The sequence below is a fragment of the Boleophthalmus pectinirostris genome, unplaced genomic scaffold, assembly GCF_026225935.1.
Source record: "Boleophthalmus pectinirostris isolate CB_2022bp ecotype Guang Dong unplaced genomic scaffold, ASM2622593v1 HiC_scaffold_16, whole genome shotgun sequence".
Lineage (NCBI taxonomy): Eukaryota > Metazoa > Chordata > Actinopteri > Gobiiformes > Gobiidae > Boleophthalmus > Boleophthalmus pectinirostris.
Genome location: NW_026571095.1, coordinates 19322296 through 19341500, shown reverse-complemented (window position 1 = coordinate 19341500; position 19205 = coordinate 19322296). Strand labels below are relative to the sequence as shown.

At 37.5% G+C, this 19205-nt stretch overlaps 1 protein-coding gene across 1 annotated transcript in view; it reads left to right on the top strand.

The window, feature by feature from the left end:
* The window catches only part of astn1 (astrotactin 1), a 362355-nt gene that overhangs the window by 340936 nt on the left and 2214 nt on the right, over positions 1-19205 (top strand). Inside the window, exons 21-23 of the mRNA XM_020936068.2 lie at positions 4186-4321; positions 6403-6503; positions 8833-9016. Of these exons, the coding sequence (XP_020791727.2) occupies positions 4186-4321; positions 6403-6503; positions 8833-9016 (421 nt within the window). The remainder of the gene's footprint in view (positions 1-4185; positions 4322-6402; positions 6504-8832; positions 9017-19205) is intronic.

Here is a 19205-nt window from a genome sequence, read left to right as displayed (position 1 = left end):
TGTATTTAGTGATTCATGCATATTTGAGTCATCTTTATTGTCATGCATTCAAGACACTTCTCTCCAAAAATCTGCTGCTCAGTATTTATTTTATTTACTTATTGTTTATTTTAGGGACAGATACAGCAAAGAAAGTGAACAATTAAGTTTAATGCAGGTATCACGGTGTTTATAGCCTCAGTTAATTCACCACCAGTCCCCATGAGGGCTTTTAACAGTTCCGATTTCATTTAAAAAAACATTGTAGAAAAAGCAATAAATATAGTGAATTTGTCAAGAGACTCAAATAGTATAAAAGGTGTCACACACTCACATTTCACTCTTTTTCAGACTCTCTCTCCCCCTCATACTTTCCCACCATACTTTCTTTTTCACTAATACCGTGAACTTTAGCTTTCCATATGAGGGACTGGTCCAGCAGCACAGCACTTTGTTGTGATGATGTTTATAGTGATGCAGTACAGGACTTTTCAGAAGACTTGTTTCATTTATTACTGTAAACTGCCTTAGTAATGTTCATATTTTTAAAATTTATGGGTATCAGATGACATCACAGCATTCTATAGGACAATATCAATTAATACATTTGGGGGACAGCTAAAATTAAAATTGTTAAAATGCAAAATGAAATTGTAATGCAGTGAGTTCTAGGTTTAGTCATTAATTGAGGTGATTTTTCATGGCAAAGTACAATAAGGAAAGCTGGCCCTTCCCTCCAATTTTGGCATTATCACATTCTATAATCTGAAAACTGCCAACAATGACAGTTATATAGAAGACAAAAACATATTATGCTATTTGTAAATAATTATGTTTTGCCATTTGACTTGAACTGAGTTTTTTGTTTAAGTTTTACAGAATGCAACAAAATGCCAGCACCTGACCTCCCAAAGTACTTCACAATTCAATGTTTTCGCAAAGGCTGGAGTAGAGACTTGTTTAATTTGACTTTTCTACTAACATGTTGTTGTGCTAGAGGAAGTGAGAAGAAATCTCTTGGCAGCACTTAAATAACAATTTAGTAATCACACAAACTATTGGAGACTGCCAAAGGTTAAACTCACACATCTGACATCAGCGAGTAAAGACACGCCAGACCAGAAAATGGTTCAGCAAGCAATTTATCACATTTTTGTTTTCCCTTTTTCACTACGTACTTCTGAGAGGCCAAGATCTGAAAATAAAATATAATAGATAAAATACAGTTGTTGTTTTTTTCAGTTATTGGGGAGGCTTTCAATTTAGACGAGGTGATGATTAATTTTCCAGTGAACACAAAAATAGATACATCTGAAACATAATTTTATCAAAGTATTTGTAGTTCCAAAGCAGGTTCCAGTAAAAGAGAAATAAGTGTTATCTTTTATGTAACCTGCTCAGTGAATTACTTATTTGGCAAAAACAAAAAGTGCAGAATGTGATGTTTTGCTGGTCAGTGTGAATGCAAGAAGCTGTGATGTCTTTTTGGTATTGCAACATCTGACAGAATTTTAATTATCTCTCAGATGCCCTTCCTGATTTGATCATGGACTTGAAGCCATACAAATTACAAACATTTTTATCATGAAAAAGGTATGAGCAAGGAGGTCTTAACAAACACTGAGTTGGTTTTCCATTTTCTGCTCCCTGCACCTCTGCTGCTGTGTCTTTGAGCAAGGTAGTTCATCCATATTACTTTTTGTGTGTGCGTATAGATAAATGGTTTGTTGAGATTGACAGTTTTGGGCCTTTTTTTTGGCATGTTTCCACACAAGCAGAAGATGGACCATCTGCCTGAAAAGTTACATAATACACCTTTAATTATTTAAAAAACTGCATAATATTGACACACTTTAAACCTAAATATACTGTATATACATGTAGCTGTTTCCTTTTTAGCCTTAAACTCACACAGACTTTGATAAATAAAAAAAATGTAATTCCACAAATTTCCACCGTGCCTGCTCGAGAATCGTCTCAAACACTCTCTTCTTTTTAATGCCTTCTTCCCAGACAAATATTCCAAACGGTTTTGCAATTAATATGGTAAGTGGAGCAAAACCTCACAATGTCACTTTTCATTAACACGTGTTTATATCTTTCAGCGTGTGTCCGACCAGAGCTGGGTAAATACTCTGATTTTCGGGTGCGCTTGGTTACTGTTTACCAGCCGGTGACAAGGGTTGAAGTTTGACAGGAAAGACATGCAGTAGGTGGCCAACCATCACTCAGGCACATGCCGATAGGAAAACTGGGTGTCCATCAGTTTGCAGTTAATATAAATACACACATGTACAGTCATTGCTTGTGTGAGGAGGAGGGCGGGGTTGGGGATGACCACCTAAGAGCAGCTTCACCAACCTGGTCTTTCCGCTCGGATTTTCCCTTATACACGGAGACGCTGGCCTGACGCACAAGGCTCCAGCTGGGAAAACATGGCACAGCAGAGGGGATTGTGGGAGCAGGGAGGGGCCCAGGTAGAGACTCCAGAAACAACTATTTTATATGTCAAATTTTCATATTTGACAACGTTTAAGGTTTGAAAAATGGGAATTGTGGATAAAGCAAGGTAGTGCTAGAGCAGGTATCTTGTTAACTGTTATTTACAAGGTACACGGTCATTCTGAGTGTATGGAAATGGGTTGTCAAAAAAAATAACAATACACAGTTATAATACTAAAAGTGTCAAGATACACGTGACATTACGTGACATACATTTTAGAAAGAGTGGCTCTATGTCGGAAGTCGGAACAGTATTACACTACATCAGGGGTCTCCAACCTTTTTCTTCCAGTGAGCTACCTTTACTAAACGAAAGCTGCTAGTTTTAACGGTCACAAGAAATTGAGTAAATATAAGAGGCATGGCATTAGATGAGGTACAGTTAGATGCCTATAAAACATAAACATTATCAATAGTCATGTACAAAGTTAGGCATCAAAATAATACATGCATAATGGTAATAGGCATTTAATTAATACAATTTTGCTTATTCAGCACAACACATCTAATTCAGAAATCCCTTGGCGAGCTACTTGGAAGAGGGTGGAGAGCCACCAGTAGTTCCCGAGCTACAGGTTGGAGACCCCTGCACTATATGATAATAGGAAAGATGCACTGTGAAATTTTTCTGAGGATTTGCTAGCTTCATGTCTCCATAGAGATGTTTTTTTATTTGGCTGGATTAGAAGGTGCCACAGTATGGCATTAAACTTAAATTCCATCTAGCATCTATTTCATTATGAGTGGTTATACGCATGCATTGTTATGATGAGCAGAGTCACCTCTCCACTGAATGTTAAACTGTGTACCTTTAAACATACTACTGTCTTGTGCTGAAAATCACATTGCATTGCATAAAGAAATGTTTTTATTGTCAGTCTGGAATCAAAGTGCTGAATACTTCACTGCAGCAATCATGAACCCCTCCACCTCCAGCTTGTTCCAGGAGCCTGGTTTTAGGTTGATGAGAACCTAGAAAGGAAATATTAAAGAGAAAGAAATAGTACACACCATATATACACGTGCCCCACGTGATCTGGGAAATATGTGTAAACATTTCACTGTACTTCTCAAGATACTGCAGGTCCTCACTATACTCTGGTTTTAGATATCTTTCTGTTTTAAGGTTGAGGTCATTAAAAATAATATCTGTGCAAATTTAGTTGTGGAAAATCTCCATACACACCTAAAAAAATAGGATTTAATTTATGAATGGAATGAAATGCAATTACTTCATTTTGTGATACAGGGTCTGGGGGCAGAGTGCTCTGCAACCCAAATGGGGGAAACGGTTGGGAATCACCTACATAATACAGTTCACGTGAGGGAACAGCTTTGTAAAAGTTCCGTACGACTTTCTTCAGATCACTGTTAAACGGCGGATTGGATGTTTCAGCTGTTTTATTGGCTTATTTAAAATGTTGACACCTACTTCATGTTTAGGGCCATGTGTTATTTTTGCATGGAGAGGAGTCTGGTTTAAGGTGTTAAGGACATGTGCTCTGGTGCTGTGAGAAATTCTGGTATTTTATTGTAATAAAAATGTGGGTGGACATCCAGCAGGCCTTTGAGCATAAATACTTAAGGTGCTCTTGATCCCTGGAACATAATGTACAGTACCTTTGTTATATCGAGCCAACTAACTTTAATGGAGAAAATAGTGGAGATAGAGCATGTTTAAATGTGTTGTGTTTTGTATTACAGAAACCTTGCTGAGCTTTGTGGACGACATCTTGTCTGGTGCCAGATCTCCCTGTGTGATGCTGGGGGACATCCCTGACCTGCTCTCCTCCTCCATCAGTCTGATTGTCCGCTGCCTCGAGCCTGATACCACGTACATGTAAGTGCACTGTGGAAATGTTTTCAACATTTTCATATGCACGGCTTTACAGTACTGCAGTAATATGTCGTGATCTGCAGACTTTTGATTTCCACCTACAGTATAACTATCATCATGATTCATAAAAAGACACAATACAGATTTCCTCTGAAAGAAAACACAAGGTTACATGTGTGCTCATCCTGATCCTGCACTAAATGTGCTTTATCTTTGGAGAAGTCAGTTCATTTGTCTTCACTGACAGCCTCACATACTTGACTGACCACTGTCTGTTTGGGATCCTGTGGTTTAGCATCAGACCACAGATGTTAGATATGCTTTTATTTCACTTTTCAAAGCACAAGGTGAGAGACAGGAACATGTTATGATGAATCACTGCTGCACTACTACACTCTTCACAAATAAACTCTATTTACCATGTTTGTGTTTTAGGTAGCTTTAGGGCATCTTAAAACTAATTTATGGTAAATGTGTTAAGACTTGCGTGTGTTCAGACCACTTTCATTGAGTATCATATCCAACATTTGCTGTATTTTTTCTTGTATTTATTGAGCTCACAAATTATATTGACTTTTATTTGACTTTTTGCCTACATCTCCTGTTGTTTTTCAGTTCTGAGTTCAACATTTCTACAGTTGTTTTGTATGTGAACACATTGAGCACTATAAGCTTTCAGTCCTTGTATGAGACGAGTTCCAGCTCCCCTCACATGGCCCGGCACCTCATTCATCTCCTCTTATCTGCTCCATCTGGGCCTGCACACATTAAGACCTTCTATAGCACCAAAGCTTCGGAGAGGTCACTAATGTATTGTGTGCTTAAGCCCGTAGCACATGTGTGATGCAGGAGGCAGACGTCACACTGTGCTTGTACGTCAGTCTATAGTGTTCAACAGGGCCTTATGGTTATTGATTATATTAGTGTACTGTCACTCAGGCATGCAGAGGGCCAAAGTGCATGATGGGTAAATACTGCTTACAGTGTCTTCATGCACGTGGTGAATGTGCTACTGCTGATAATATGTTGTCACATTTGTGAGAGGTGTAGTTGTGGATTCAGACACTGGGGGGAGATGTGCATTCAGAGAAATGGGGCTTTGTTCTGTGGAGATATCATGTATTATGGACACATATTGTTGATCTCAGTGTTAATGATTTGCATTGGCACCCCACAAGACTACACAAAATTAGATTTTAGTCTTGGCAAATGAGGACATTGACAGACAATAGAATGACCCAACTACAAAGTGAAGACAAGTTCATATTAATTTATATTTTGATGGATAAATAAATAGTTCAATTCGGCATTTCTTAGTTCACCATTTTACTTACTTGATGTAAAAGAAGCATATAGTAAAAGCAAAGGTTGGAAAATAAATAGTTTCATGAGATTTTCAGAGATTAAAGGTCCTATATTACACTAAATGGAATCTTGTGACCTTTAAACCATGTTATAGCCATGTTGCCTCCTCAAACATGTCTGGAGTTGTGTTTTATTTCTTTTACACATGTTTGAGTAACGCTTTATTGTTAGTCTGTATGTCTACATCTCCAAAGCTCAAAATGCTCTGTTCCACTTTGGGATGTCATGAAGCAGTAGTTTTCAAGTAAACAGATCTTTTACCTTTTGTTCAGTAGAGATTCCAGACAATTCCAAGACTGATCATCCAAATGATTCTACTGAAATTATATGGAGTTTAAAAACACAATGGAGCACACCCGTTATTACCACATGACATCACAAGGTGGAACAGAGTGTTTTCTGTTTGAGAGAAGTACTCAGCCTAAATATGCAGGGATTAGCATGTGTGAATGAAACTCCAGATATGTTTTGGATGAAGAAACAACATTATAATGTAGATCCAAAAATAGCATAATATGGGCGCTTTAAATATTGTTACATTTTATTTTAGCTCTATTTTTATACTATATATATATTGAGCATCTGGAAGAAGTAGTAAGCACAGGTGCAGATGAAGGGTAGATTCATCTCCATGGACTGATATACCGTACTTGTGTGGAAATTTTCATGTTCTATCTCGGCTTAAAATTTCAATGATGGGATTTTGCTTGTTTGTTTAGGTTCCGGTTGTGGGCAGTGGACACCACAGGCCGCCGCTCCAGTCCGAGCGAGGTCACCATCAAAACGCCCTGTCCCACTGTGGATGACGTCAAAGCACAAGGTGAGAGACAAGAGCATAATACGCTGATTCACTGTTGCACGCACACACAAATAACTCTATTTACCACATTAGTGAGAGCTTAGGTAGCTTTACTATTAAATAAAAACACATTTTTAGTAGATGCATTAAGAGTTATGTTCAGAAGTATTATATTCAGCTTATGCTTGTATTTAATTTTTTTTTTTTTATATATATTCATTAAGTCTTGTTTAGGTATGTGGGAATGAGTTATTTGGGTTTATTTTCTTGATCGGTAAAACACACATACAATTATGCCAGACAAATTGTGCAAACCGTCATACTGGTCTTTATATTGACCTAGAAAAAGTTAAATGCTTCAAAGTTTAAGGGAAAGGTCCTGATCTTATGCAATTTTATATTGTAATAATATCAGTGCATTAGTGAGCTCACATTTAAAGTGCAAAGTGTCTTAAAGTGTCAAACTTATCTATCTTGCATTTATTCACCTACAAGCATTTTTATCTTGCATTCTGTGAGTGGTCTCCTCTCCACAGATTTGACATGTAAACATCTGGTGCTGAAATGTGCTTTCCTCCATAGAGATGTCATACTGTTGAACTTTCAAGGTAGATTAATGTGGTGGGCCGTCCTCAGAAAAATTACCTGGTGCACCTTTCATTTTTCTTGCAGGTGATACTTATTTTATATCATATTTCACAGAAGTGAAACATCATACTTTTAAACCTTTAAATACTTTGTTTATTTAGATCTTAGGCACATTGCTTCCACTTTTGCTTGACATTATGGCTTGGCATTTTCTCCATCTTTCCTTAAAGCACTCCATTAAAGGTAATCGTCCACTGCTGTAATAAAACTGTCTGTCCCCACATTGCCTGGTAATATGCAAATTGTACACTGTAAAAGAATATCCCACGATTAAAGTGAATGTTGTTGCAGTGCGTGCCACTAGCCCTGCTCCAGACAGTAAAGAGTGATACTCCCGGGCATTTGGTTTTAATGCCTGGAATACATGAGCGTTGGTGTAAAATCTGATACTTCCACTTCAGAGCACACTTTATTAGCACTAACAGCCAAAGCAGGTGGATGCATTCCTGACCTGATGAGGCATGTTAGCCAGTGAACATTCGTCACTCTGACCACAGATTCCTTCCATTATTTTATTGTTGATTTATCTTTTTCACCATTTTTAATATCCAGGGTTGCATGTAAAATGCCATCTGTATTATTCATCACCAAAGTGGGCACTATAATTTACCAACCTGCTCATAATATAAGCAGTGGTAGGCAGTATAGGTTACATTAAAGCTACATCATACGATTTTCAAACCACAGAATTCCAAACTAAATGACTAAACATTTACAAGAATACAGTTGGGTATCCTACCTTTAATTCTCACTCAACCTTTTTTTTTATTTGTTGTATTCCTTTGTATTTATTTATTTTTTTGTTTTAGATTTTTTACTTGAATTATATTATTATTTCATTTAGCCTGTTATTGATGTACTGTTATACTATTACGTTCTTGTTTCCTGTCCTTATCTAACAGCAGATAAGATCTACTCACACATTGTTAGTATTCACATGCATAGATTTTTGTTTGCATCCACAGCGTGAGAGCAGCTTTTTTAATGCTGAAGTGAAGCAGTGTGGACCGCCAAAGCTCAGTCAGTCCAGCAATGTTTGTGTCTTTTTCTTGCAGGTTTGCAAGCAAGAAAATACTTTAAATATTAAAGGTCCTATATTACACAAATTTACTAGTTACTCTTGTGAGCTTTAAACCATATTATAATGTTGTAAAACTGGAGTTGTGTTTTGTTTCATTCACATGTTTGAATAACCCTTTATCAGTCTTTCTACATCTCCAAACATCAAAATACAAATTGATGAATAAATGAACATCCAAATTGGCATTTCCAGGCCTGAAATTATCCAAATGACGTGTGTGGAGTTTAAAAACACAGTGGAGCACTTCCTGTATTACCTTATGACGCATGATACAAGGTGGAACAGGTGTTTTCTGAGAAGAGAAGAGAAGAGAAGAATTCTAAATATGCAGGGTCGGTGTCTTAAACATGTGTGAATGAAACAAAACACAAATCCAGGTATGTTTGTGATGAGAAAACAACATCATAACATAGATCAGAAAATCGTAACATTTGCCCTTTAAATGCAGAAAGAGCACATCTGTTTATATTGCTGCTTTTATAGTAAATTCCATGGGTGAACAAACTACATTTACCCATTTACAAGAATAAAGTCAGGTACCATACCTTTAACTCTCATTTAAGGGAATTTTTAAGTACTTTGCAATTACATAGTTCTTGTTTGTCTGTTTCTGATCTTTAGAAATAGCTGATAAAATCTACAACCTGTTTAATGGCTACACCAGTGGGAAGGAGCAGCAGACGGCCTACAACACCCTGATGGACCTGGGGGCACCCACTCTGCACCGGGTGCTCTACCACTACAACCAGCGCTACGAGAGTTTCGGAGAGTTCACCTGGAGGTGTGAGGACGAGCTCGGACCAAGGTAACATTTTAGTTTTTAGGTTTGTATTTTATGATGATTTAAACCTGCACGCATTAGATCAGTTTTCAGTTGAGAAATTGATGTTGTTAAGTATGTTACAATAAGACTCACAGATGGACTCGTGATTGGCGTGTTTGCCTGACTTTGCCTCAAACTTTTATCTGCAGCTTTTGCCAAACAATACAAATAATGATGATTTTTAGTTTTGTTTTGTTAATAATCTAAATCACTGCTCACCAGATCATGTTTCTGTCTAAAGTTAATGTGCAACAACAGTGTAAATACCATTATGAGAGAAATATGTTTTAACATTATAGATACAATAACAATCATAGTTGGTTTGCCTGATTTGACCTCAAACTCTGGTCTGTCAGCTCGTGCCAAACAGTACATATAATAAATATCTATGCTGTGTCAAAACGATTGTTTTAGACGTCCAAATTGGGCTTGAGCCTTGATAATAAGTCATAAACACGCAGGGATCTCTAGACTTGTTGAATAGTTTAGCATGTTCCTCTGTGAGGTTTTATTCTGTAGGGGCTAATAAATATCATATAGTTTTGGCTCAGATTATTGCTCATGACACCTGGGATCAACACTTTCAGCACCTGATATTTCATCTGAGCGAAGACCCTCACAGCAAAGCAACAACATGATGATCTGATTTATTCCTCACCCATTCAAGGTAGATTATAACCCAGCTGTTTGGGACCTGGGAGATACTATTGCTAAACCTGTAGTGTTCCACAGTATGGCTTTAAAGGTCCTATATCATACAAAATTGACTTTTGTAAACTTTACGCCTGTTACAATCAATGTTAGAACATTGAACATCAAACACATACCTGGAGTTGTGTTTTGTTTCTGCCACACATTTTTGTGTAAAAGTTTATTATTAATCTATCTACATCTCCAAAGTTCAAATGCCCTGTTCCACCTTGTGATGTCATACAGAGGTAGTTTTCAAGTTAACAGCTACCTTTACCTTTACTTCAATAGAGATTTCAATCAGTCATCCTAGCGAAGTTGTATGGAGTTTAAAATCACAGTGGAGCACTTCCTGTATTACCACATGACATAACAAGGAGTGTTTTCTGAGAAGAACTCAGCCTGAAAATGCAGAATTAGTGTGTTAAACCTGTGTGAATGAAACAAAAACTCAAACAACATGAAACAACTCAACATTTTTCAATTACTGGATATTATTGTTAAAATGATCATCATATACATTCTTGCAGTGAATGGGCTCTCCTTTCCACTGATCTAACCTGTAACGTGACCCTGTGTCATCTGCTCATCTCTACGGAGTTTAAAGTCATACTGTGGAACATTCTAGGCAACACAGAAACATTACCATGAGACGGGACAGTCATTCCACTAGAAAAGTTACACAGTGTGCCTTTAAGTTCTTGATTTATGGCGCAAAATAACAACAATTGCCACTAAGAGCTTTACAATAATAGTTTAGTGGCAGGCAAACTAAATTAAAGAATGTTTTTTTTTTGCCTTACAATTCCCAACAGACCACAGCAGGGTGTACATTCTATAAGCCATCCACAACTGCTGATAGGTGTTAAAAGGTGCATGTTAAAATCAGTATTTTTTAAGTCTGCAGTCTCACTCATCCATATATGTCCCACAATGATTGAAGATTGTTTAATGGATACATAATAGAAAGCCAGACATAAATAGTTTTGCTCAAATATACGGTACTTGCCTTCATTAGTCGTCACATCTTTGATATGCAACCTTATAAATTTACATTCCATCAAGCAAATTGATCATCAAATAGAGCTTAATGGTCAATTTATCAGACAGATTTTACAGTATACAAAATCACATAGTTCCAGGTCACAGCAAGAACACCAATAAACACGGGTCATTTTAATAATTTGTCTCCAGTGTGTAAAACATTATTCTTCACCATTCACAAGTGCACACTCACAGTCTGGCTGCGAAGTGGAGAAAAAGTGGCATGTAGACAAGATTGTGAGCTGGAGCGCAGAGTTGTGAGAACAGCACTCTCTCAGTCAAAATGAATGTTACCAACTGTTGCAAACATATTCAAAACCCCAACACAAGTTTAGTTTTTTGTGGTCCAAACCATTTAAACATGTGGTGGAGTTGGAGAGATTTAAAATCACAAATAATATTATTTATTAGCGGTGCCTTTGCCCCCTGCAGGTCTTACCCACAGACTGAAATGACTTGACTCACACTTTCTCTATTGACTTATGATGGTGGTCATGGTTCTAAAATATTAGTATTTCCAGACTATACTTAGTTCGGAAATACTTATTTATATTATGTATAACTTATTGTATCCCTTTAGTATTTTACAAAGCCATTTTATGTGTAAGTATAAAACAAATTAATGGCATACAGAAGGTGGGTAATCAACCACAAGTTTCCACATTTGTTAAAAATATTACATCTGCAACAACATACTACAAAATAGTAGTTTAGTGGTCTTATTATCTTATCTATCTTATTATTGATGTTTCACAGTTTGGCATATAAATTATTTATCTGCATGGAGACAAGCAACTGATGCAAACAGGCCAAGTGACAGGTCATATCTGTGGAGAGATGCGTGTATTTTTGAACAATAAAATACCAGCAGTTTAGTAATTTAAGATGGATCTGTTTTCTTACTGTGGAACATTCAAGGCAAAAATCTATTACATCTCTATGGCAACAAGCAGGTGGCAGACCCTCCAGTTACATATTGCACCTTTCACAGAAAACTTAACATTGTTTGTAAGTAAATAAGTTTGCAAACACATCTGTCAGTGCGGAGTCCAACTTGTTTTGATTCTCGGAGGTGCGGGACAGATGGCTTCCAGTGGGCTGTCTCTGATTGTAGACACTTGTTTGTGTGAATTAGAGTTATGGGGGAAATTCATTTAAAGTGACTGGGAAGGAGAAAGAGCTTAACCTTCTGACTTCACCGGGCCCGTTTAGCAGTGCTCCAGCCCACATACTCCTTCCAAACTAGAGATGTTATATACTGCCAGCCATCTGCGCAGTATAAAAGTACTTTGAAATGGCCCATTGCAGTACGTGCGTTTACTCAGTCAGATGAAACTGATTAGACTCTCCTATGTTCTGAACGTACCTTAAGTTGTTTTAATGGGGACACATGCTGAACAGACTGGATGTTCTGGGAGACACAGCCTCTCAAGTGATCTCATTAAAATGCTCTTTTACTGAAAGCGAGGGGTGATTAATGCTAATACATAATAGCATGGTGAGTTTAGTAATACTCAAGCAGAGCGTTCAGGGTTAGCAACAGTAATTATAAGATGCTGTGGCGGAAAGAGTACTTTATTTCATCAAAGCTAAAGTACAGTTATACCGCACATAATGTACTTTTATAATTACAAGTACTCCTGTAACACTTTAACCTAGGTAAGTATACGCATGAAAAAGAGAGTTTGTCCACTTATCTGGAATCTATCTAAAATCATTTGGCAGACGGCGTGACTAGCTCCCACAGATGAATTCTGTCATTGTGTCCTTGAGCAAGACACTTGACAAGACAACCTCACATCCAGTGTCTGCGTACACTGGTGTATGAGAGTGTGTGTGAATGGGTGAGTGGTTGCTTGATGTAACGCCCTTTGAGCGCCATGAAGGTGGAAAAGCCCTTTATAAAAATGTGACCATTTACTATAAAAAGGAGCAGGGACCAAAGTGAGACAAAGATGAATTAGTATGTACCTAGACTTGAGTCATTATTTTTAGGACTTGTCTTGATAAAACTGTCTAAGACTTGGGACTCGACTTGGACTTGAAGGTCAGGGACTTGAGAAGACTTGGAAAGCACTAAATCTGGATTATTTCTATTCTGACCATAATGATTCACACTAAGATCTTATCAAGACTTTTAAAAAGAAAAAACAAACTAAATTAATTTCTACAACTCTTACATACTCTATAAATCCTCATATATAAATATACCATGACTTTTTAAGTACAATTTAGTTTAAAATTCATATAAATTGCAATAATCGAAGATACTTTGGTTTAAAGACTTGAAGTGACTTGAAGCTCAAAGCAGATGACTTGGACTTGACTTGGACTTATGGGGCAGTGACTCGAGACTCGACTTGGACTTGCCTGTATTTGACTTGGGACTTGACTTGGACTTGATCTCAAAGACTTGAGACTTACTTGAGACTTGCAAAACGACTTGGTCCCACCTCTGCCTTCTATGATTTTAAAACTAAATGTTATTAAGTACATCTCTTGAATTACTTAATTCCGAGAACAAGTACAGGTTTAAAAGGTTTAAAAGTCCACTTAATTACAGTACCATGCATATTTATTTTCCACCCTGGTTATAAGTTTTGTAAGATTTCAGTGACACTCTATACAAATGTGATGAATGATTTTTTTCCAACAACAAGGAAGGGTGTTCTGTGGTAGAGCTTTCCAGCCTCTCAGAGAAGTGGTACATTAAATTCATAAAATAAAGTGGGTGCGATAACTGGAGTATGCTGGTCATCCTGTTATTGTAGGTTTCTCTTTGACTTCCTCCATTTTACAAGTATTGACATGATTTTGTAAGGTGAATTCAACTCTAAATTGAACTAATTGAATGAAAGTGCTCAAAAATGATTCGGTTTATATCTAAGCTATGCAACATACTTACCAAAAATTCCAAGAATAGGCTCCACCAGCGCAAATTGTGGTTAGAGCTAGCATCTCTGTAACCTTTGGCCTAATATTTTGACAAACCCAATGCCTCCACAGATCATCTTCCTTGGATAATTTTCAGACAGTTTTGGTTTTCCTGATTCTTTAAAATTGTTGCACGAAAACTATTCTCTCTTCACACAGCTCAGATATATGAAACCATTTGGAGCTTTGTCTCTTCATCGCACAACCCACAAACCTTCACCGATGAGACTTGACTTGACCCATGCACCGCTGTCTCCTAAGTCAAAATAATTCCCCCTTTTTGCCTGTCGTGAATAGAGAGCTCTCGATGCAAGATTTTCATTAGCATGTCAAAATATAGATAATGTTTTCAACTTTTGGCACTTTGGAAACTCCTATCAGCCAAGACAAAGTAATATGTAAACAGTGGAACAGATCTATAAGGCTTTATCATTCTTGTGGCCGAAAATATTCCATTCTGTTTTTAGAAGTGTATCCGATCTCACTGACGAGACTGTTTGGCACACTTCGCGGGACATTTTTGTGGACCTCTTTCATGCAACATTGCGTGACATTTCTGAATAAAACCATAAACTTGGTGAAAGCCTTTCTGTACTTGACACTTCTTACTCCCCATAGGCCCAGATCTTGTCGTCAGTTGAAATTCACTGCTATTTTGTTGACACTGAAACCTTATCCTTACCATTTTAGCCCAAACCATGTCCTTGGTTGGACTTTTTTTAAAAAACTCCAAAATATTTGTGTCTTTATTCCAGTTTTGTTTTTACATGACTCCCTCTCCAATCAGACAACTACTTGAGATAATAGTATTGTTATGGTTGGCTTTTGTCCTCAGGAAATCTCCAGCGTAATAATTACAGACTGTTTTCTTTGCTTGTTGGGCTTTTTATAGACACAAGAAAGACAAAAATATACGCAGTTAACACAAGTGCCCTTAGCTCTGGCTGCCATGGTGATTTATTAGTTCCTGTGTTACTTGAGTGAAGAAAAACACAGAACTATTGACATACAGCAATATCCATTTCTAGTAAAAAGTATCTTGTCATCACTTAAACTTCGACTTTTATGAGTAACTTGCTGGGCCATGGTGAAGTCCAAGAATCTTTACTTTTTCCATCAATACATCGTAAAACTATGACTTTTTGAAAATCTTGGGATAACCTGTCAAGTATGTGTAAAAATATTATACATGAGATGGACAACATAGATTAAATGGTTGTATGAATTTCAGGCTCTGTTTAGCTCTTCCCTTTTGTGGCACAGTGGTTTAAACTCTCCTCTTCCAGCGAGAAGGTCATGGGGTCAAATTCCAGAGTGGTCATTTTTGTGTGGAGTTTGCAGGGTATCTTTGTACCTATAGGTGTCTGCGTGTACTTCATTTTCACAATATGCAAGTCGGGTTGGCCCAATGTGGAGCGCAGTGGTTTGGGACTAGCTTTCCATCTTGTCGAATTTTGTCGTACAACCGGTTTGTTCAATGACAAATAAAGCATTTTCCTTTATCAAAATCACCACTGGATCTAACCAGCTAACCTCTGCTGTCTCTTTGCTCACTCCTATGGATTTATAGTCTTAGAAACCCATATCAATGCCATTATGTGAACTGAAATGTGCTTGTGATGTAACTTTTCCCTCATCTGTTTCTCTCCATCTAAATGTTATTTTTCCTTTAACGTTCCACAATACTAGCCAGGCTGGTGCCACCTAGTGCCTCCGCTCAATTTCATTTCTCTCCAGCGACTAGGTCTGGAATCAAAATACATTAGACGGTTTGCAAAAACACTGGAAGTGCAAATCAACGAAGAGCCATGTATTCAGTGTTGTCAACAATTCCCAAGGATTTAAAGCCAGAATAAAGAGAATATTTGGAGAATTTCACCAAGGGGAATGACGTTATTGCCCTTCTTTCTAAGGGATTTGGGAAAAGCTTAATATACCAGTTAGCCCCATTAGCAGCGCATTACATACATCACAACCAAATAGCAGTGATTGGTTAAATGCTAAAAAGTATTCGCCTACCATTGAGCGAACAAATTCTAATGCTGCAAGGTCAGACAGTTTCCACGAAGTGAAACCGGCTGATGAATCAGGCTACCACAGTACAGCATTACTATTTATCAATGTAATGCTGTACTGTGGAACACTGTAGGCAAAGCAATGCCCACTTGCAGACCCTCCACCAGAAAATGTATATAGTAGACCTGTAGGTTTATTTTTTTATGAATCAGCAGCTTAAACATTTTATCATAATGTCTTGTTCAAATTGTGGTGGAATAGGATGTGTGTTTCCTAATTTAAGCATTTCCCTTTATCAATTTGAAAGTCTATTTTTCATCTTTCAGTCTAATTAATCTCAGACAAAGATCTGAACTCAACAGTAGCTTAGCAAAAACAAGTCTGTTGGAAGACTGTTTTGCTTTGATATATTTTTCATGACATCATCCTTTTGGCCCGGGTCAAATACAGGTGTACATGTTGTTTTGGAAACCCACTGTTCCTTTGCACAGCAGTCATTTTATCAATTCTGAGCAGCTATAAGGGATGAACTATGGCCATAGTGTGTGCGATCTCCCACTATGTAATAAATGTCTTGAATGGCATGTATGTGCACAGCCAAAACCACACTAAAGTTTCATAAGTGTCTCTTTGAGGGCTGCTGGTAAGGGGTCAAACCATTTTCCACTTTTGTACATGTGTAAAGATTTATAGTGACAACTCTAGCTATCTGGAAACCGTGAATCTCTCATCTGCTTCCCTTTAAAAATGAAAATAATAAAGGCACTTTATTTATTTGAGCCAAATAAATATTCCAGTGCTCTTAACCACAACCATTTTGAGCAAAACATTGGAGTTTTAAAAGAGCTTTGAAAAATGAAGTGTATGACACTACAGCAGCTCCGATATAGTCTTATTTGTTGCATTATTTCTATTTTTGGGTCAGGAAACTTAGCAGACCTTTAAATGGCTATGTTTTGTTCCGCTGCTGCTTGGAACTATATGTACAGAACACTCAAAATAGGTTCAGTCCAAAAGCAATTGAGGAGCTACACTCAGAGTAATTGCTACAAGCAGGGATTTATCTCTCTATATGTAAAATGGTGTGCAAATTAGCAAGGAATTCCAAAAATAACATGAACAACCTGGTTTGACTCGTTGTACAAAGAGAGAAAATGGCCTTTGCCTTTGCCAGAAAAAACAAGATTTATCAGAAGATGTGATATGTGTTTTCAGAATGTAGGTTTAGCTTAGGACGGCAAAGGAAGTGGTCAGGCCATGCTTAAAGCTTGAAGCACCTACTTTAAAAGTTTAAAAAGTTCCCCTCTACAAAAGGTTAGTAACTTTGTTAATGAACTGTGAATCAATAGGAGTTAAACAAGGTAGCCAGTGCACTTGAGAGCCATGTCCAGACATCACGTCAGTATGAATGTTTGCTTTTTTTTAAATGTTCAAGCATCTTAATTACACCAACCACTAAATCAGCGCTAATTGCATGACGTCAATTATTTTGCATATTGCCTTGTCTTACCTGCAGACTATCTTTGGTATTTAGAGACGTATTTTAGAGCATAATTTTAATGGGTTTGCTTACTTGCAACTGGATGGGCTTTGGGTGGACCAAACCCTGGGATAGATGATACAAAATGGTTAAATACTGATAAAAAAAAAAACTAAATAAATAAAAATTTTAAAAAACTACAATGGATAATGTTTGCCTGCAGATAATGTCCACATAGGAAGAGCTGGGAGACTAAATAAAACAAAACATAAAACTCTATTTGTAGTCTAATTACTTGTCTCCATGGGCAACATCTTTTTTTGATATTTTCTTTCCCACTTATTTCCACCGAGGTAAAGTCCATGTCAGTCACCAAAACGCTGAATCCACTACCACTTCAACCTTAACATTTTGCTTGTAAATTGTATTAAGCCCATGCCTTATGAAACTAATAGTAGCGTCTGCGTGTGTGATGTCATTTTATGCAAGTGGCTTATGTGGAAAATCCGAACCTGGGTCAGAACATGAACAAATAAACGCTCTTTGTTCACTCCACTTGTGCGGTTGTTAATTTCCTCTTAACTTGCACATATCGAGTTGTAGCCCGGGTGCTCCCATGTGTCATCAGTTCATCAGTATAACGTGTTGTGGCTTCTCTGTGACGCTCCGGCAGACTTGTGGTTTGGCTCGACCTGGGGCAGCTTGCTGTATTAGTGGCGGGTTTGGGCTGAAGGATGAGGCGCTGTGACTGGAATGAATGAAATCTCCCGTCCCTGCCTCTTTAAACAACCACTTAGCAAAGATTAACTACATGACCCTAATAGATTGTCTTAGTTATTTATTGCAGTTAATGTGCTCTACTGTTACAATGGAGGCTCATTCTTCACAAGGGTTTGGCTTTTATGAATTCTAAAGAAATCATACTCCCTGCTCTTATTAAAACTATTTATAATCCCATAGATGTGTCCGTCATTCATTTGGGCATTGTGTGTTTTGGGTCAAAGCTGGAATGTAGCTGAAACAGTGCACCTTTCTTGGCACGCTTTCCTCAGACAGGCAGACAGCACCAGTGCCCTTTCCTAATATTATTATTATTATTATTACACAATCCATATTTGAAAGACGAGGAGAAGCACTCAAACAACTCTCCATCTTTTATGGTTTTGTTCTTGTGACGAATGAGCTACTCTCTCTAATTTTAGTTTGGATCTTTTTATGAATCATTTTGTGAATTGTGTCCATATAAGATCAGTTTGAATCAGTGTATGCTCTGTAGTAGAAGAGAACTATGTGCATTCTTTTGGAAGCAAATTTCTTCTTTTGCCTGTGTAATTTGATCATAATTTAAATTTCTATTGAAGATTAAATGTGTGATCATGCTAGATATTATGGTGTAAAGGGATGATCTGCTGTGATGAATACCGGCTCGAACGTCCCCCTGGCTTTGTAACTCCCTATATGCCGCCCAAGAGAAGGGGGCGCCCAGATAACTGCTGTGCCTGGGAGAGGGTGGGCGTTCTTGCCGGCCTTTAGTATTTGATGTATTGAGTTAGAAAATCAGCATTCTATATCATAATAAAATGAAATGTGAATGTAGCAAGACCAAATGTCTGGCTTTGTTTATGTCATTTTACCGATCTTCCCAAACTGAGGCAATGTGTCTCAGTGGGTAAACTATTTTGAGGAGTGAATACACATGAGAAATTGACAGACTATACATAAAGTGTGTGCCTCACTTGTGGACTAGTCCTGAGGAGTAAATTGACACTGTATTTACTCTATTTGTGCGTGCTTGAGACCCCACATTTTTGCATGTTTTGTTTGTATTTATGAATAAATGTGTTGAGATATATTGTAACTTGCCTGTGTAATTAATACAATATATAATGTGTATATATATATATATATATATAGAGAGAGAGAGAGAGAGATTAACTAAGTTTCATAAAGGGTACAATTTAGGGGGACTTTCCAGTTTGGGCACTTTCCAGCCAGGGGGACTTTCCA